This window comes from Haliotis cracherodii, unplaced genomic scaffold (assembly GCF_022045235.1).
Source record: "Haliotis cracherodii isolate W230 unplaced genomic scaffold, xgHalCrac1.p SCAF_9, whole genome shotgun sequence".
NCBI classification, from domain to species: Eukaryota; Metazoa; Mollusca; class Gastropoda; order Lepetellida; family Haliotidae; genus Haliotis; species Haliotis cracherodii.
Genome location: NW_027266343.1, coordinates 10,888,287 through 10,909,351, shown reverse-complemented (window position 1 = coordinate 10,909,351; position 21,065 = coordinate 10,888,287). Strand labels below are relative to the sequence as shown.

The following is a 21,065-nucleotide window of genomic DNA, read 5'->3' as shown; positions in this document are numbered from 1 at the left end:
AAACCTAGGAACATAATCGGGGTGAACCGGGAAATATGCTACTTTACTATTGACATAGATGATATTGAGACATGTCATACTTTCACAAAACCCATAGCCAACAACTTATGAAATAATTTATGTTTATTTTAACTTATAATACAACAGAAAAGCTCCAGTTCCGTCCCAACTAAGATGAAGTAATATTTTCATGTCAACATATCAAAGCAATTAGTCCCATTCAGCCCCGATCTTGACACACATAATATCCCTATAAAGAGTTGGGTAGTATATATTAAATATCCATGATACTTGCATCCACAGTGAACACCTTTTGATGCTCTGATCAAGTAGCAAAGAGTGGCTTAACTACCCTACACAGCCATTATTTCAAGTTACACATGATGAGAATATGATGCTTTTCATCAAACCACATACTCCCTCCTCACAGCATCACTAACTCAAGCCAATATACTTCCACCATAAATCCACAAATCAGCATGCCGGCAATGATTCATGTCATCGTCTGCAAACCAAAACTAAGCATGTTCTATTTCAGTACACCCCGTCCATTTTTTCAAAATAAAATTCTTTTACTACAGAACAGCTGGTTCCATGTCAATCATGACCCCGACCCTCCTGGCTGATTACGGAGTGGGCGTGTCCAGCTCCCCATGTGCTCCTCACTTCCTGGTTGTGGCTGCATCTGGAGGGAGCATCCATCTATCTCCCTCCTCACCAGCAGGGTAAGTTGATCGTTCCTTCCTGTCTCAGCCTAGTTAACCCATGGTACGTGCAGAATGTCCTCAAGCTGTGGAGTTTCTCAATATATGCAGCTATTATCAGTCTATGCATGCCATCAGGACGACTCTGCATGCATTGAATGTATGTCCCCAGACATCCCTCCCCCAACCCCCCACAAGGCAGGCTATTTAGGCCTTGCTAACACTACTTGCCATGAATAGTCACACTGCTGTACTGAGTGAGTGAGTGAGTTGGGATTAATGCAGCTTTGAACAGTATTCCAGCCTTATCACGGTCTGTCAGCTTAATATATATGTGGGTCAGAAAAGCCTGAAGTGATGCAGGTGTTAGATTTTTACCACTTTGGTGAAACCTACAAGCACGGGTATGGTGCTATCAAGCCCATAAACATAATCAGGGCGAACCAGGATTTGAACCCATACGTTTCTTGCTTGGCCAAGGGATGCAACTCTGCACAACAAATTGCGCCGCCTTCAACGACACCTTGAAAGACTGGGCCACCCGGAAATTTTTTCTTTAGCTTAAATTAATTATTTTTAACTGCATTGGAAATTGCAGTGTTTCAGAGTATGGTGGCAATTCTAATCCATATCTTTAGATTCTAAACAGTCTGGTTTTCCGATTGTTTTGTTTTTCAAATTTTACAAAATCCCTATCCCACTGAGTCAACAGGAAACCCCATGAGGGAGTAAGTGCACATTATCACTGTGCCAGCTGGTCCATAGCTATGGTTCACCATCCTAACAGGAAGCCATCTTCACATGGTCTGACATGACCCACAGGAACTGTGTCACCTGATGGTACAGCAATGACACACAACAACCCGCCACAAGCTAGAAATCATTCACTTGCTGTCAACACAATATTGCTTTTGAAAAGAAGCAGCTCTAAGCATGATCCTGATCACTATCATTATTTTTACATACAGGTTATCAGATCTTCTTCTTGTAACCTGCAACTCTAAGAGAGGGGTAATCCATCCAGTCTATTCAAGTAATGCTATATTTTGTTGTGTTTAACCCCTTATTTGACATGTTTTCTCAAAGTAAAATCCTAGGAAATTATCTGTCTCAAAATAAACAGAGGGAACACCTGACCTTTTGTCTACTGTGCTACAGCCTACTGTCTACTGGGTTACTGTTACTATCAGCCCTATATGACATAAACACTTCACCTGGGTTACTAGATCTACTATCTGGGGTCAGCCCTTCATGACAAACACTTCACCTGGGTTACTAGATCTACTATCTGGGGTCAGCCCTACATGACAAACACTTCACCTGGGTTACTAGATCTACTATCTGGGGTCAGCCCTTCATGACAAACACTTCACCTGGGTTACTAGATCTACTATCCGGGGTCAGCCCTTCATGACAAACACTTCACCTGGGTTACTAGATCTACTATCTGGGGTCAGCCCTATATGACATAAACACTTCACCTGGGTTACTAGATCTACTATTTGGGGTCAGCCCTATATGACATAAACACTTCACCTGGGTTACTAGATCTACTATCTGGGGTCAGCCCTACATGACAAACACTTCACCTGGGTTACTAGATCTACTATCTGGGGTCAGCCCTACATGACAAACACTTCACCTGGGTTATTAGATCTACTATCTGGGGTCAGCCCTACATGACAAACACTTCACCTGGGTTATTAGATCTACTATCTGGGGTCAGCCCTACATGACAAACACTTCACCTGGGTTACTAGATCTACTATCTGGGGTCAGCCCTATATGACATAAACACTTCACCTGGGTTACTAGATCTACTATCTGGGGTCAGCCCTATATGACATAAACACTTCACCTGGGTTACTAGATCTACTATTTGGGGTCAGCCCTATATGACATAAACACTTCACCTGGGTTACTAGATCTACTATCTGGGGTCAGCCCTACATGACAAACACTTCACCTGGGTTACTAGATCTACTATCTGGGGTCAGCCCTACATGACAAACACTTCACCTGGGTTACTAGATCTACTATTTGGGGTCAGCCCTATATGACATAAACACTTCACCTGGGTTACTAGATCTACTATCTGGGGTCAGCCCTATATGACATAAACACTTCACCTGGGTTACTAGATCTACTATCTGGGGTCAGCCCTATATGACAAACACTTCACCTGGGTTACTAGATCTACTATGTACATGACACTTAAACTTGGTTATTAGATCTACTATCTGGGGTCAGCCCTACATGACAAACACTTCACCGGGGTTATTACCGTATATCGCTGTGTATAAGGCGACCCCACGTATAAGACGACCCCCCTGTACACGCCTTAAAAATCAACCCAAAATCCTATACTCCGTGTATAAGGCGACCTGGAATGAAACACATCACAAGTCTGACTGATATACCGGTAGAAGATTTAACGCGCTCTTGCCGACTGTAGCGTATTTCGCACACGGACATCACAAATTAGTTAGTTAGTTACTTTGGAGATTGAATGTGCGCTTTCCGACTGATGCGTATTTCGCACACATCACAAGTGCGCACACAAACCTTATATATGCAATAAAAATATGTTTATCTTGCGTTGTTTTTTTTTCTACAATGATAGGTCGCGTGTGTAACCTGGCACACGTCGCCATTTTGTGTTTACACGGTACGACACCAAATTGGTGCCCGTAAAATAAAATTCATTTATGAAGTAATAACATATAAGAGACAATGGTGAGTAATTTAATCGCCAATTAACTATGTTGTAACTAACTAGGCTTATGTTTGCTTCACATTCAGCGTTTTTATTCCACAATCACTTGTACACACCGTCTCCAACACTTGTTAATACAACTGTAAAAACAGCGGGAATTGATTTCAGCTTCACCGGTTATCACATGTTAGGTCACATGTGCAATATGCAAATGATTACCGGTACTTCCGGCTCTCTACTCACGGATGTAGATTGTTTTACCGTGTCAGCTGGTTTGACAATCTGCATCGAGGAGAGGGTCATTTCAACTTTATTTGCAGAAATTATTAAACTTTATTCAAGGAAAAGAGATACAAATCATGTTTATATATGGAAATAGTTATTTGAACAGTTATTTAGGACGAAATGCGAAGTTTTATTGTCAAATGCTGGGCTGGCTATCGGACGCCGGTTGACATCGCCAGTGGAAAAAAATGTGAGATCTTCGACTCCGTGTATAAGACGACCCCCCTTCTTAGCCCCCTCATTTTAGGTACGAAAAACTCGCCTTATACACAGCGATATACGGTAGATCTACTATCTGGAGTCAGCCCTACATGACAAACACTTCACCTGGGTTACTAGATCTACTATGTACATGACAAACACTTCATCTGGGTTACTAGATCTACTATCTGGGGTCAGCCCTACATGACAAACACTTCACCTGTGTTACTAGATCTAGTATGTACATGACAAACACTTCACCTGTGTTACTAGATCTACTATGTACATGACAAACACTTCATCTGGGTTACTAGATCTACTAACAAACTCCTAACAAACTTCTTATATGCCATCTTGATGCCCTCACAATCAGAAAAGCAAAAACATCCCACATATCTACACATCATACTATAAGCTTCACTTGTGTGATATTAAATCACACATGCAAGCAATTTCTACAAAATAATGAATATAAAAAATACACTAAGAGGCAAACATGATACAATGCATGACAATAAACAGGAAAAGATTACCAGGGTTTAAAATTTCTTTTGACAAAGCTAGGAAAACTCCCCATAAAAGCATCTGAACACGAATCAGGCCCATCAAGAGTGACAACCAAACGGCACTATCACCAAGTGTACTCTGCTCTCCAGTTCACAATACAAGTTTCCACATTATTTTCCAATGTCCCTTTCAACATAGCAGGCATTAGCCTGGCAGCCAGCAACAGTTGTCAAGGACATAAACGGGCTAGCTGTCATCAACTGGCAGTCAAGTATATAAGTTCAGAAACCCAATCTTCCTGCTGGGGCTAATGTGTTTCCATATGCTCACTTAGCACAGGGGCAGCACTCCAGGACAAAGAAACACTCACTCAACATGTAGTGTCGTTGCCTTTGTTGTAAACATTGTTCCAGCAAAGTTCACACACATCAGTTATGAAAAACATGTGTAGTCCTAACTAATACCCATATCAAACTCAAAAAAAGAATTGACACTATTTGTCTCATAGTTGCACAGTAGATACACAATCCATCGATTACAACAGCATATGTACAATCTTAAATTATTGTCAATCGTGGTCGATCATTGTCTGATTATACAGTAGTACTGTACAAAATATTTTTTGCGATCAGCAATTCCGCATACACTACTATAACCCATCAATCACTGTAGAGGAGTATGCTGATTTTGTGACAGACACAGACCTGGCAGTGTAAACAGGGCTTCACACAAAGGAAGTCAAATTCATCCAATAACAAAACCAGTGACTACGCATGAAAGTATTTAGCAATAATTTGTACCATATACATAATAACCCAATTTTCCAAATGTCACCGACCCGCTATGAACAAAGAAGTGAATATTACAAGCATAAAGAGATGATCGAGGCTTATACCCCGCACGGCATACCTACAACACATCAATAGGATTAATAGGTTAGCAAGCCACTAGCAGTGGTTGACAGGAGTTAACTCACTCGCACTTTCATTTCCCATTGTACAGTGACCACATAGTGCTCCTGCGTTGGTTCAAGCAAATCTTCCCGACTCCGTGCACCCAGTAGCTGTGGCTCTTATTCCGTGTTACGCTGGTCACACCCTCGGCTGTACACAGCCAGGAGAACAGCTGGAGAACTGGGCAGCAGTGGAAACTAAGTGAGTCATTTTGACATTTTGTCTGTCTCTATAATACATCCCGGTCTTGTAATATAGACTCGGAGGATCTCCAGGTCAGCCCATCCTACACACAAGACTTGGCACACGGCTGAAGGTCTGAATGTCAGTGTGTTCCAGTGTCCCGGATTAAAGGAACTGTCAATTGATATGGTAATCTGCAACAGTTGTCATCAATATACACTGTGTCACATGCCTTCTAGAGGACTCGTTCACAACCGCTACTCCATACTTGGTGGATAACTGTCGTATCAGCCACTCCACACTGTACAACGCAACATACTCGCACACATGTATAACAAAGCACACTCGCCCATATGTATAACACACATGCCAACCTGCAGAAATATAATTGTTTCCATACCATTTGGATAACCCCATGAGAAATAACTCACAAATTTGATGGAAATTATTTTAAAATAATAATAGTAAATGATGCGTGACCTGGCTTACAAATATGCATATGTCAGCTATATTGATCTTTTGTTGACTATGATCCAAGTTGCTCGTAAAAAGTGTAGGAGGCATGAATAACTGTTGTTGGTAGGTTGAGGCAGGTGCCCTGGACTATGTAACACAATCAGGTGAACGGGCAACTATATATAACATGCTTTTAGGAGGCAATGGTACCTCTTTAGCTCCAACTGAGTAATTACTTACTCTAACAGTAATTTGAGTTTTTCGGAGTTGTCTGATTCAGAAATGTCTGAACACATACCTACATTCACTTCCTTTTGAAAGAAAAGACTTTAGATTTATTACCTGTTGGTATGGATATATATCCATTATCTCTGCAGCTGTCTGGATAAATTTATTACCAGTAAGGATATATCCTATATATCTGCCCTATCTTCATAGATTTATTAATGGTTAGGATATAACTATATATTTACCTCTGTCTTGATAGCTTTATTACTAGCAAGCATATATCTATATATCTGCACCTATCTTGATAGATTCATTACTGGTAAGGATATACGATATATATACACCTTTCTTCACAGATATATTACTGGTAAGGATATAATGACATATTTATTTACACCTATCTTGATAGATTTATTACTAGCAAGCATATATCCATACATCTGCACCTGTCTTCATAGATTTATTACTGGTAAGGATAAAACGATATATTTACACTTATCTTAAAATGTTATCAGTAAGCAGTGTTAGAAATTGGCACTAGTCCTGTAGTCCTTGCCAAACTGCCCAATGGTTATGGTATCATAAGGACTAGTAGACATTTTCCATTTTTTTAAGGGTTTTGCTATATATTATCATTATAAGGACTAGTGGACTAAAAATGTTAGTTTCTACCGCTGGTAAGCATGGTAAGAATATATCCATACTATGAATTCAATTGTAAATGTGGAGTAATGAGAGCCATTCAGATGTTTTAAAGGAAATGCTTGCAATATTAAAAAAAAACTGAATTTGAATTTGTCTGTTAAACTGCCATCTTTTCATCAATACCACAACAGATACCAAATGCCCTTGGACATAGTTTGGTCAACTCAATAATCAAGATAATTTTTGCAATAAGTGGATAACTACAAGCTCATCTTCAGCCAATCAAAGAACACATCGCCTCATTCATGTGCATGTACTTGACATGAATCAGGGTGTGAGACGTTAATGCCATTCTGCACATCTTGGTCAAATATAAGATGAGGTTTCCATATTCCAAACAAACTTCAACCTCAGCCAACCAGATCGCAGATACCATTAACTCCCAAAGTTGTTCCATAATGCCTGACAGAGCCTGTCCCAGGTGTAGGAGTGTTAGACATCGCACAGCTTCTCCAACACTGTTACACTGTTACAGATGCATGGAGTGAAACCAGTGCTTCATGGGCAATATCATCTACACACTAAATCCTCCAGTACATCATCATCCATTTTGAGTACTAAAAAGCCCAATTGTAAAATGTTTTCACTTTAACAACCTTATGAAGCTAGTGGATTTTCTGTGCATCAAAACAAAACAATATATTGGACTTTCTGTTCCAATAAAGTATGATTCATTTTAATGGAAGATAAATACATTTTACAAGGAAAAAAGTCCTTGCACAGGGATTTATCTAGATCTGCTCCGTCAGGCTGATAATTTGGCCCCAGATCTGAAGAAATTGTCAGAAAAAGATCCCAAATTGGAAATTTTATTGCCAAGGTATGTTATAATAGTAATAACTAACGTTATTGCTTTTGCAGAGGTGCCCTGCATTTCCCTGATAACAGGCCAATATACAAGAGCCTTTCATGTTCAGTTTTGCCATTTTTGCATTGAATGAAATATGAAATATCCCTAAATTTAAGACGAATCTAATTTTTTTCCTATTCTGTCTGCCAAGGGCGCTTTAGTTTGAAAACCTAGATATCTCTGTTACATCCTTGGCATGCTTGGTTGTTAAATCTTCTGAAGATCGGGAATTTTGGCAAAGTTTGTGTGTAATTAACACCCTGCACTTTTTACATATACATACAGTTCCCTCAGTTCGGAACAAGTCTGAACCTTGTGTTCTCTTTTTTAATACAAAACCTAATGCATAAACTTTAATTTTCTGCCTCCAACATTGTATCTAATCAAGGACAGTACCAAAAGTTTAAAGCATTTGTTGGCAATCTGTCGCCAGGGCTTGATGTACACAAATGTCATTAATGACACGCTTCTCCACACAGACAGCATGTGCAGCCAACAGTGAATCATTGCACCTACATCTAATATATATTTAATGTGGACGTATATTTTCACCTACTTTGACAGCTGTGACATACAAGTGCACTATGTTTTCAGGGGCATCCAGCATCAACCATCATGGCGGCAAGATCAGAAACCACTGACAGCCAAACCCAATGTGTCAATACATAATAGGTCCGGTGATGACAGTCAACCTCAAATTCCTGTCATCATGGCAGTCAACACAACCTTTCTGTGTCACCATGATGGTCAACCCAACTCTCTTGTGTCACCATGACAGTCAACCCAACTCTCCTGTGTCACCATGACAGTCAACCCAACCTTCCTGTGTCACCATGACAGTCAACCCAACCTTCCTGTGTCACCATGACAGTCAACCCAACTCTCCTGTGTCACCATGACAGTCAACCCAACCTTCCTGTGTCCCCATGACAGACAACCCAACCCTCCTGTGTCACCAGTCACAGGTAGGTAAATACCTCATTTTGGAATCGGGGAACAATGACAATGTTCTCAGCCAGTCAATGAGACTCACACCTGATACCCATCCTAGTCAGCTAACATTCTAACCTGGAATCCCAAAACTGTTTGCCATAGACAGGGATAGGGCTTGTTTTTGTTTCCAGAACCACATGCCAAACCTCATGAAATCCAAAACAACACAAGCCACTGCAAGCATGAAGTCAGAGAAGGCAGTAGGGAAACACACAAACTTCTGCGAAGAAATAACGTGTTTTGGAGATACACATGTCATGCTTGTATTATGCTATCAAGCTTAGGAGCAATTGGTTAGCCTCGTGGTTTAAGCGCTAGCTTGTCAAGCCAAGCCCCGGGTTTGATTCCCCACATGGGTACAGCTTGTGAAGCCCATTGCTGGTGTCCCCCACTGTGAGTATTGCTGGAATATTGCTAAACGCAGCGTAAAACTGTTCTCACTTGTTATGCCCGGAAGCACGAACCTGTGTCTCAAAATGTCAGGTAACAAAGGGGTGTCAGAATAGTCAGTTTTTAGGGAGTAGATTTTGTACTTATGTCAAATCCAGACTTCCAAAAACTTAAACATAAGAGAAACATCACAAAAAAATAATTGGTGAATCGACTCTGAAGACAATTGTTTTGGTCTTTAACCTGATAGAATTTTTTTACTGGCATTTGCAGTACCTATTTATACCTGTCATGTCTATTTTGTTAATACCCTGGATTAATATCTTCACAACAACCACTGGGGCACAGCAGAAGCCTATGATCGCGGGTTCGAAACCAGGTTCACCCCAATTATGTTCTAGGTGTGTCAGCACCACATTAAGCTCTAGAATACTGTTGAAAGTGGCGTCAAACTTAACTCGCTCACTATTAAGTATTTCATGCAATTTTGTTTACATTAATTATGGCGTAATCGCGTTTGAACTGATTGGTAAATCACATCAACTCACCATGAACTCGCCTTGAAATGAACATTAGTCGTTACTGATACAAAGTCTTTGGTCTTCCTATCACTGTATTGAAATTTCTTTTCAGTTATGATATTGGCCATGACATAAGTATTTTTAAAACTAAATCACCGATAGATTGGGGAAAAAATGTGTGAACAGCTGATTGCCATTTCCGACTTATTTTACGAGACAAATACACATGTAATCTAAATCTCTGCCTATGAAAGATTGTTCTGCATAGAGCACACAAATACCACTGAATTTGTAAATCATTATGTCTAGTGATATCTCTTAATGTTTAGCGAAAATTACATGTTTTCATTGAACAAATTTGAAAACACAAAGTAAGCACACAGACTCCTATTGCCACCATGACCATCAATCAAGATGCGCTGTAAAGCAGTGTGAATGAAAAGGGAAGTAACTGCACACTATATTGGATCGCATTGTTTTTAAGTATTGTAGCATGTCATTGGCAGGGTCGTGTGTTCAAGACGCAGAATATTTAAGGATTTTTTGGGGGGAGGGAATGGAAATAAAAGCGAAACATGCACCGTTTTTGTGAGGATATGGAGGTGCCTGAGAACCAAGAATGTTTTTAGGCTAACCTAACTGTAAAATAAGAAAATTGGTGTACATTTGATAGTGCAAAGTGACACACATTCACAGATAACTATGGAGGAATAAAGGAAATCACTAAAAAACAGTAAAAGATAATTAAAGCAGCGACAGAAACTAACAGTTGTAGTCCACTAGTCCTTATAATAACATACAGCAAAACCCTTAAAAAGGGCAAATGTCTGCTCGTCCTTATGATAGTTTGGCAAGGACTGTGGGACTAGTGTCAGTTTCTAATGCTGTAAAGGATACTAAACAAGCTTCCTGTTTCATATCACAATTATTTCCTGAGTGGAATAATGTTTATTTCAAAATAGGACACACACTTGATATGAAGTCGAAAGAGCCGATGCGTCATCATAATCACGACATGTGTATGAATACAACATGTACAACATGTGCTAAATATAAACATAGAGCCGCATCACTTCCGGCATACAATAACCATCCCTTTCTACAATATACTGGAAATTTGAGCTGATGGAACTTTTGTCATTACATAATCACCTTCAGTTTCCTATTTGTGATTAAACATCTTCCATCAATATACATTGAGTGAGTGAGTATGGTCTTACACTGCTGTTAGCAACATTCCAGCAATATCACGGCGGCAACAGCACAAATGGGCTTCACACACTGTACCCATGTGGGGAATCAAATCTGGGTCTTCAGCATGACAGCAAACACTTTAACCACTAGGCTACCCCATCGTCACCAATGTACCTTGAGGAAACAGCACATTCTATTTTGTATACTCTGATTCAGTTGGTATTACAATCTCACCAGCATTGGTAAGTTATCTTTAACCTGCTTGACCCGTGAAAATTCCGGGGTAGAATAGGTCTTCAGCAACCCATGCTTGCCGTAAACGGTGACTATGCTTGTCGTAAAAGGCGTCTATGCTTGTCGTAAAAGGCGACTAACGGGTTTGGGTGGTCAGACTCGCTGACTTGGTTGATGCATGTCATCGATCCCAAATGCGTGGATTGATGCTCATGAAATCAATCACCGGATTGTCTGGTCCAGACTCGATTATTTACAGACCATTGTCATATAGCTGGAATATTGCGGAGTGCGGCGTTAAACGACAAACCAATCAAAACAATCAATACAAATATTTTCGATTTTCAAGTGAAAAAAACATCAGTTGAAACTAGAGTCAGTAAGTACAATTTGTTATCCCAGACCTAGTTAAAATTCTGCTCACATCTGCCCATCTGGTCTGCCTAAAACCACACAAAGTACAGTAGGTCAGTATTTCTATTTATGTATTTACGTATTCCTATTATAACTATTGATTATCAAGGGCCTGATTGATTCTCTCTGTTCAGACAGCAGGTGTTTCTAAATTGAAGCGTATTGACGTATCTAGACCTAGAGAATAACATTTTATATGAAATTTGTACGTAATTGACGACACATTAATGAACCTATGCAAATGTGGCATTTGACTGGCTGACTAAGTAGGATGATTTTGTGTGTATATGTTTCCATAAACAGAAAACAATAGGCCACACCCACTAATGGACTACGGTTTCCTGATTGGCTGAAAATAGTGTGGACAGGACTTTTGTCGCCTTATTGCACTGAACGATGTCACTGATTTCATATCATTATCTACAGCTTTTGTGTTATGATTAAATAAGTTATTATTGTTGAGTTGTATATCTCAAAGAATTGACTTCAAAATACTTCTGCGTTGATGGAGTTTATGCAAATTAACAGTGTTTACATCCTTAAAAGAAACAAATATACTGAAATCAATTCTAAGTTATTACTGTAAACAAACCACAAATGAGTGAATCAATCAACGTAGTACCAAAAGGCCAAAGTTCACATATCATCCCATCAGATTCCATGGAAGAGTAAGGAATACTGTGAGTTCCCAGTCCACACAGTATGGCACATGGTCCTACTCAGTGTTCACATCAATGAGAATGTGTTCACATCAATGGGCAAGTGTTCACATCAACATGATTAATGAGAATGTGTTCACATCAATGGGCAAGTGTTCACATCAACATGATCCAAGAGAAAGTGTTCACATCAATGGGCAAGTGTTCACATCAACATGATCAAAGAGAAAGTGTTCATGTCAATGGGCACATGTTCACATCAACATGATCAAAGAGAAAGTGTTCACATCAATGGGCAAGTGTTCACATCAACATGATCAAAGAGAAAGTGTTCACATCAATGAGCACGTGTTCACATCAACATGATCAAAGAGAAAGTGTTCACATCAACGGACATGTGTTAACATCAACATGATCTGCTTGATGTTAGAGAAAATCCTGAAGTTAGACCATTACCCATGCACAAGTACTGGTACGCTGCTAACAAAACAAGAATCACAATCAGGTTTAATCTGGGATTTGAACCCATGACTATAGAATTCTGGCACCACTAAGGGGCATAATCTTGCAAAGCAAATTGTGCCGAGAAAGACAAAGGAGCCGTCTGAGTCTCCAAAAGCATCACAAGATTGGTGTCTTTCCTTGAGAGCTTCCAATGTTCTTACTTCTGTCTGACAGGGGAAAATACAAAGCAGATCTTAGACTTCTGGAGACCGATTCTTGTCCTCCATTATATGCATAGTCTCCATTAGCATAGCCTCAACAAATAGTGCAAACAAAGTTGACAATGTTTGTGTGGATGAGAGCAGCTCCTAAAACCACTGCCACAACATCCGAGAAGGTTTACCAGTGATTGTAACACTAGGGCGACGACTGTGCTAAACTACCCATCCTTCATCCAGAGACATAAGGATCCAACTGCACAATACAAATCTACACAGGGATTTAGCATGGATTCCAAACTATCATCTTCCCGAGGCAAGAGAGTTAACTGACTATAAAAGTCCAGTTTCCACCCTTGCCGAACTAGGCTGGTATTATGGAGTTACATTTTGGCTGGACTAAAGAGTCTATGCATAGTCCAATCAAAATCGCACAACGAAATCAAAATCCGGTCCGTAAACTGTCATGCAGATTTCGGTCGATTGCAGGATTTACAAAGCATGTGCACAGCAAACCCGTTGTCAACAGATATTTTCCAAATCTTTTCTTGTTTTTAATCAAGGTGCTCATGTGATCTGATGCAATTTGCGATGTAAGACCCCTTTTATCACGATATAGATATTGATTATCGATCAGATCATCTTGACTAGGTGCCGCCATTTTGTTTGAATCAAATGCAAGTGATACGAGAGCGGGAATCTGATTGGTCCATTCCAGGAGAGGTTTAGAAGGGATATAACTCTTAATAACCACTGGTGGCGCAACGATCGAGCCCAGGAATTCCAGGCTAGTTCGGCAGTAACTTCTCTTGCCTGGGGAAGATGCCATATGTGCCCATGGCAGGCAAATTTGCCAGGCAGGCAAAAATATCATTTTTCTGTTCTTATTTTCTGTTTCAGAGGCATTTCAACATTGTCATTTAACACTGCATTCACTGCAACAATGTAAAAAAAGCATTTCATGTTCTTCATCCTTATAAGTCCAGTTAGCAGCGAAGTGTCCATCACCTCCATCAAACCGCCACATTAGTTGCAACTATCATTTGCATGAATTGAGAAGTTTTTATATCCATTTGGGAAGTGTCATTGACTTTTTCTGCAGACTTCACACTAAGTAAAGCCCTCTGCACCAGTCTAGATAAATTCCTGCAATATCATAGCAAAACACATAGGGATTTGTGGATGGTCTGATAATAATCATTGTGATCGACTGACAGTATTAAAAAATGAATGCCACAGTAGCCATGGTCTGTCATGTCTTGTTTTTTTATAGTAAAAATGAGTATTATTTTGTAGATACCAAGAAGAATAGCTTGTGTAAGCTGGACGAGATGGTAGGGTACACTACCACTCAATCCTCTCATCCCAAAACCATGTCAGTGACAAGATGCAAAGAGTTGTCTCCCTTACCTGGCTCAGCAGCTCCCTGCACAAGAGGATCAAACTTGACAAACAGAGACTCACGGCCCAGATCCGACTCTTTACACTGGAGGAGAAGAGAAGCCAGGTTAATAACCCTAAGTAGCCCTAGCTAGTGTTTCAGTGGAAGTAGTAACCCCTATTAAGTAGCATAGAGCACAATAATTGAACAAAAGTATTCTAATGGTAATGGTAGTAGAAGTAATAGTTTGTGCAATATTCCAGGTATATGATGGCTGTCTGTTAATAATAAGTCTGGACCAGACAATCCAGAGATTGACATCATGAGCATTGATCAATGCAATTGGGAAAGTTGCCTCTTACGACAAACACAGTCACCTCTTATCGCAAGCATGGGTTGCTAGTGATACGAGACCTATTCTAACCGGATCATCACGGGGTAGTAGTAGTGGTAGTAGTAGTAGTAGTAGTAGTAGTAGTAGTAGAAGTAGTAGTAGTAGTAGTAGGTGAGGTGAAATGGGGTTTAACGTCGCGTCCAAGATTATTGCACTTATATAGCAACGTGCATGTACGTGTGTGTGTTTGTGTGGCTGCTTGTACTAGTCCGGACTGATGCCGATTTATAGTGCTAGCTCACTGAGATACCATGCCGCAGTTTAACATGAATACCCCACTCAGACACAGTTTACTGACTCCGAGCCGACCAATCCTTGTTTTAGCCCCTTAATGCCGAGTGCCAGACAGGGTAACAACAAGTTCCATCTTTTAACGTCTTTTGGTATGACGCGGTCGGGGATCGAACCCCGGACCTTCCGCTCTCCGGGCGGACATTCTACCACTTGACCACGGAGGCGGTCAGTAGTAGTAGTAGTAGTAGTAGTAGTAGTAGTAGTAGTAGTAGTAGTAGTAGTAGTAGTAGTAGTACTATCGTTGTTTTTATATTGCTTACCGCATCTCCGCCAAACTTATCCAGCATTTCCCAGGTTGCCTTGTCACTAAACACTGAAACAGAAAAACAAACGGTTAAAAAAACCCATAGAAGGTATGTTAACATACAATCTTGACTAATAGCTCTCATACATAAGTTATCCATCTCTGTTGCAGTCAGTGAGACTCGTAGTACTCGCAGCAGTGTTATGGCGGGGTACAGAGCGTGTGGAATGGGCAAACTTGAATACAAACTCACCATCAGATGCAGGAACAAAGCCTTCATTGTCACACTCCGGCATCTCCCCATCTTCCCCTGCACCAAAGTCATGGACCATCTCCAGGCTATCAGCCATCTGATTGGCTGCTTCTTTGTCATGTGACTTCAGACCCTGCACAGCAGGCAGCTGTTTGGCTACTTCTTTGTCATGTGACTGCAGATCCTCCTCTACAGGCAGCTGATTGGCTACTTCTTTGTCATGTGACTGCAGATCCTCCTCTACAGGCAGCTGATTGGCTGGCGGTGGATCAGAAGGTGAGTCACTCGCTGCTTCAGTAGTGTAAGCTGCTTTCATTGCTGGAGCAAAGATCTCATCATCGTCTCCGTTATTCTGAATACAAAAAACTTCACATGTCAAACAATTGGACAAAATAGCTGTATCATAAATATGTTGACTACTAACAAATGATCGCTGTATATCACTCAACATGAATATCTGATGTTATTTTGTAATGAACCATCTACGAACATTTCCGAGTGAGATGAGTATTTGATGCGAACCCACAAGCACCAGTATGGTGCTGAAGGACCTTCAGTAATTATATGGGCATATTATTCGAACAAACCGGACCAAGATCAGACATGAAACTCTGCACGGGTAGGTGCAGAGCTCCAGATAAGTTTTTGGTGTTGTGGGTATTTTACACATGCATTTTAAAATCATTGTGTATCAGTAATTCTATCTGGGTATTCAAATTTCTGTTACGCACTAGTTTTTACACATGTGGGTATTTAAGTTAAATATTTAAAATCACTATTCATCTAGTCCCTGCAAACTGGTGTCGTGTGGGATCGAGAGCTTTAGAGGACTCAAAAATACCACGATACTTCCACGAAAAAGTGTGATGGCAAATGATCATGATGTAACTGTCATCGTGGAGTTTGGCAAGGTTGACAGAATGCCCGTTTATAATTTCAAAATAAGTTGCTGATTTGCTAATTGAATATGCAGGGTTACTTAACACTATTTTGATGATACGCACATGTTTTATTTTTGTAGTGTATCTGTAATGTTCGTTGCGCATTTGATAGGCTTGGATTTTATTTTACTGCGCATTTCTGCATTTTTTATGCGTATTGCACGCAGATACACAGCTTATCTGGAGCTCTGTAGGTGGCAACCTGTAGATCATACACAGATACATTCCATTTAAATAAGGGTTTACTTACTTTCTAGGCGCAATATCAGATATTTATTGTTCATAAAATTGCTGGAATATTGCTAAAAGCAATAAAAAGCACTCACTCACTCACTCACAGCCACTGACCTGAACACCAAAGTTTTGAGGTGGCTTCAGTCTTGATTTCGGCTTTTTTAAGGTCTTCTTCACTCCTGGCTTTTTCCTAAACAAAAAGACAAGCAATCAAGTTTCTGTATTTCTTAATGTCAAAGAGGTAAAAGCTTCAATACAGGTCTCATAGACTTGATCACTTCTGATTCGTATGTTTTCTCTTCTTAATTTCATGTTTGTACACGTGATGACACGTTCAAATGAATGATTTTCTTCCCAGTTATCAAACATGTCAAGAAGAGTGAGTGGGTGAAAATTCAAAGAAGTCCCAGCTGTGATCAGACCGGAGGTTAGTATCATTCTATTCAGAACTTGAAAATTATCTCACAATCAAAATCACCCCATGATCACTACTGCAATCCCTGTTAGGTCAGTTATAAAAATTTAGGACAAAGAGAGGATCATCAGATGTCTTTGAAACTGTGTTACAGAACACTACTAATGCTAACAACTCACTTGGGTGATGAGGAGGGGGAGGAGGACTCGTGTGAGGTGGTGGAGCTGTCCTGGAGAGGTGCCTCTGTCGGGACAGTGGAGGCGGTCGACTCATCCTTCTCCTTCACTTCCGACTGACTCCTCTCCTTCTCTGCACTCGCATCCCGATGCCCCTCCACATCCGCCTTTACTTCCTCCAGTTTCTTCCCTTTCTCCTTCTTCTTCACTTTCTTCTTCTTCTCGGTCTTCTCCTCAACCCCTTCACTGTCTGCTAGTCCTGCCTCTTCCTCCTGTTCAGGGTCATTCACCACAGATGTTTCTGAACTTTTCTCAACGGGTGCCTGATCTAAAACTGCATCTTCTTTCTCTCCAATAAATGACTGCATCTGAGATGGGGGAACATCATCCTGGTCATCAGGGCTGGCAGGCGACTGAGATGGTGAAACAGCAACAGGCTCATCAGTACCTGCAGGCATCAGAGACTGGGGCGCAACATCCTCATCAGTATTGGCAAGTACCTGAGGACAAGATGCAGCAACAGCTTCTTCAGGATTTGCAGAAGACTGAGATTGGACACCTGTGTCAGGTTTATCAGCACTGGCTGTTGTCTGTGGTGGTTCTTCAGGACAGACTTCCTCATGTGGTACTTCTGTTGCATCATCAAACACTTTCTTGGGTGGGATCATTACATCTGCAGGTGGATCCAAACCTACAGGAGCTACATCTGCAGCTCCTTCAACAGACTCTAGCTCCTGTTCAGGAAGATCTTGACCTAACATGTCTGAAGCACGAGCTGGTTCATCCCCAGTAGGTATATCTTCCTCACCTGGACTGCCCAGCCCTTCCTCAGTGTGAACAAGGAGATTCAGTGGGTCATCACATGCACTCACAAACTCCCCTGAAGTGCTAAGGGGATCAATGGATGCACTTTTTGGAATCGTGTCCAACATTTCAGAACTATCTTCCTGTTCCACACTGCCTTCTTCTGCATCACACCATTCATCCTCCAGGGAACCGTTTGACACATTAGCATCAAGGTTAGCTTTCTCCACGTTCAGTAGCATATCATCTGCTATCTTCACATCATTATTGTTCTCAAACACAGGAGATCGAGGAGGTGAATGAGCCATCTTTGATTTGGACTTAAAGGGATTGATTTCCTCCTCATTACCACCAAATCCATCTGATCGAGGTGGAGAGTTTGCGATCTTCTTACGAGGCTTAAATGGGTCATTAACAGGAGGGGATTGTCCAAGTTTAGTTTTGGATTGAAAAGGATTTGAACCTTCATCAAAGTCTTCAAAGTTAAATGTGTAACTACCCTTGGGTACAGGTAGAGGTGAGCTATGATCTCCAGATGCTGGGTCAGACATTGTGGGAAATGATCATCTCATGAAGAAATATTTAGAAGGTCTGCTTGAAGTTCCGAATGTCCCGGCTTTTCTGTAACAAAAGATAAACAACTTTATTTGTTTCCCTTATGTAAAAACATGTCTTACAAATTTAATTTCAATGACTGAAAAGTATAATTTCATATTCTGATCATGCTAACCATCCTGACAAGAGCCTACATACTTAAATTGATTTACAATTCTTTCAAAGTTAACCTATGGGCTATATTTAACATGGTATATAGAACAATCTTCAGGCGGTTTTCAAACAGATATCGATCAAGCATTTAGAAATCTAAACATTTGCTCAAGAAATGCTTTGATTTTGACAAAACTGAGTTCATCTCATTCTTTCTACCTATATTACCACTGAACACACAAACATTTGAATAATGTATACCCAACATGTAGGGCTGGGACTTTGAATATGCTCAAGAGGGTGTGCAAGAGAAGTTGCAATAGTAGAAAGTTGGTTGGTCGGGTGGTTTGTTGTTTTACACTGCACTGCAATATTCCAGCTATATGACGGCGGTCTGTAAATAATCGAGTCTGGATCAGACAATCCTGTGATTTATATCATGAGCACCGATCCACGTAATTGGGATCGATGACATGCTTCAACCCAGTCAGCGAGCCTAGCCACCCGATCCCGTTTGTCGCCTCTTACGACAAGCAATGTTGCCTTTTACAGCAAGCATTCTACCCCCCCGAATCTTCACGGGTATAGTAGAAAGTAACGTGAAGCATTTATTAGCCAAAATAGCATATATATAGTGATGACACAGAACACAGAACAAGTTAAATTAAATTGCTGAAATTTTACTAGATCTCAGGAAACTATTAACAGTAGGCAACCTGAGCGGGGCTTGCGCCATATTCTATCCCTCCTGAAGCGACATGCACCCCTCACTGCCCATTATGCATCAATAATCCAGCGATGTGTGTGTGATGAAGAAATGCACAATCACTATACAACATATATAATTCTGATTCTGTTCTTTTACAGATGAATGATACATCACTGACACGACTGGTGGTCGTCAACTATCATCAGGCTGATGACACGAGTCAAGAATTGATCATCCAGCCAACAACAGCTGAGGACGGCGTCCAGTATTTCTCATTCACGGTCATTGATTAGAGCCCTGTAATAACTTCACGAATGAAAAGGAACACAAGGGCCACATGTTGCCCCTTTTCTAAAACATATGGGGGTTTAATCAACAGTTATAAACATGATGGAATTCTGACAGGTCGCACCCAAACATTCCATCACTGTTGATATATTTGACAGCTAGATCGGCATTAGTGGTTCCTCTAATTGTATAAATGTTCGTTGTTTAGATACGTCGTGATTGAACGTTATGGCTTACAGTATTCAGGAACTCTCAAATGGCGCTTTTGTTTTCATCGTTGAGGAATTTACCAAAAAAATACAAATCTTCTCTGCATCATTTGATGATTTGTCAGCCACCAGTACGCGAGAGTGATTAAGGGGAGGCAACTCTGTCGGTTGACAACATTGAAGTAGCAGTAAAATCTCAACATGTCAAACTTAATTCAGTGAGTATGGTTTTACGCCACTTTTAGCAATATTCCGGCAATATCACGGCGGGGGACACAAGAAATGGGCTAAACACAATATAACCAGGTAGGGAATTGAACCCGGGACTAGCGAACGCGTTAACCACAGGGCTACCACATTGCCCGTCAAACTACAAAGGACAACAATTTTCTGGGAAGTATAAACGTTTGACCAGGGACTAACGAAGATTTCCTGTTACCACTTTGGTGAAATCCACGAGAACGGGTATGACAAACTTAGAAACATTATCGGGGCGAACCGGGATTCGAACCCACGATCATAAGTTTCTGGCGGCCCAAGGGAAGCAACTCTGCACAGCGAATTGCGGTGCCTCAGACAACCGGGCTACCTGTGCCCATCCATGACATGAGTGTCACACAAAGACGTACATTTTGAAAAAAAAGAAAGTCATACGTGTAGCGAGGTATGATGCATGACACATGTCTCATCTACCAGTTGTGTTTGGAGCTTATCGAGTATATAACTTACGCTCGATAACTTCTACACACCAATAGCTTTGATACGTGCTGATGGGACATACAAATGAATAAATTCTTGGGTTTTTACTACATTTACGTTTTGTATTTGTATCACTATATCATATTGTATTACACATTAAGTGCCAGGAACAGTTACTGGCACAGTTTACATGAATATTGCGAGTCACTGGGGGGTAAGTCTGGGCTGTACAGTTAAACCACCCACCCTACAGCCCAGACTTAGGCCCCAGTGACTATTTCCTGTTCCGGCAAATGAAATCTGCCCTACGTGGAAGACGCTTCCAGGATGGCGAGGACATAAAGGCTGCCACAGAGGCGTGGTTAGAGGGCCAATCTGCGGATTTCTATAAAAGTGGTATTAAAAGCTTGAAGGACAAATGGAATAAGTGTTTTGAGGTGAATGGAGATTATATTGAAAAA

The 21,065-nt window shown here is 40.7% G+C and overlaps 1 protein-coding gene and 1 long non-coding RNA gene across 5 annotated transcripts in view; one reads left to right on the top strand and one right to left on the bottom strand.

The window, feature by feature from the left end:
- LOC139452509 (transforming acidic coiled-coil-containing protein 1-like) overlaps positions 1-20,051 on the bottom strand; it is an 87,964-nt gene extending 67,913 nt beyond the window's left edge. For all 4 annotated transcript variants that reach the window (XR_011652375.1, XM_071234013.1, XM_071234014.1 and 1 more), the window contains exons 1-6: positions 19,934-20,051; positions 17,191-18,612; positions 16,711-16,786; positions 15,422-15,773; positions 15,185-15,237; positions 14,266-14,341 (exon numbers count right to left, since the gene is read on the bottom strand). Coding sequence is in view for 3 of the 4 variants with exons in the window: in XM_071234013.1 (XP_071090114.1) it covers positions 14,266-14,341; positions 15,185-15,237; positions 15,422-15,773; positions 16,711-16,786; positions 17,191-18,542 (1,909 nt within the window). In the remaining variant the exon portion in view is untranslated. The remainder of the gene's footprint in view (positions 1-14,265; positions 14,342-15,184; positions 15,238-15,421; positions 15,774-16,710; positions 16,787-17,190; positions 18,613-19,933) is intronic.
- LOC139452510 (uncharacterized) lies at positions 586-21,065 on the top strand. The gene is made up of 7 exons (XR_011652376.1): positions 586-725; positions 5,416-5,567; positions 8,383-8,753; positions 14,152-14,362; positions 15,340-15,697; positions 16,955-17,023; positions 19,567-21,065. It is a non-coding gene; the product is annotated as an uncharacterized lncRNA (long non-coding RNA).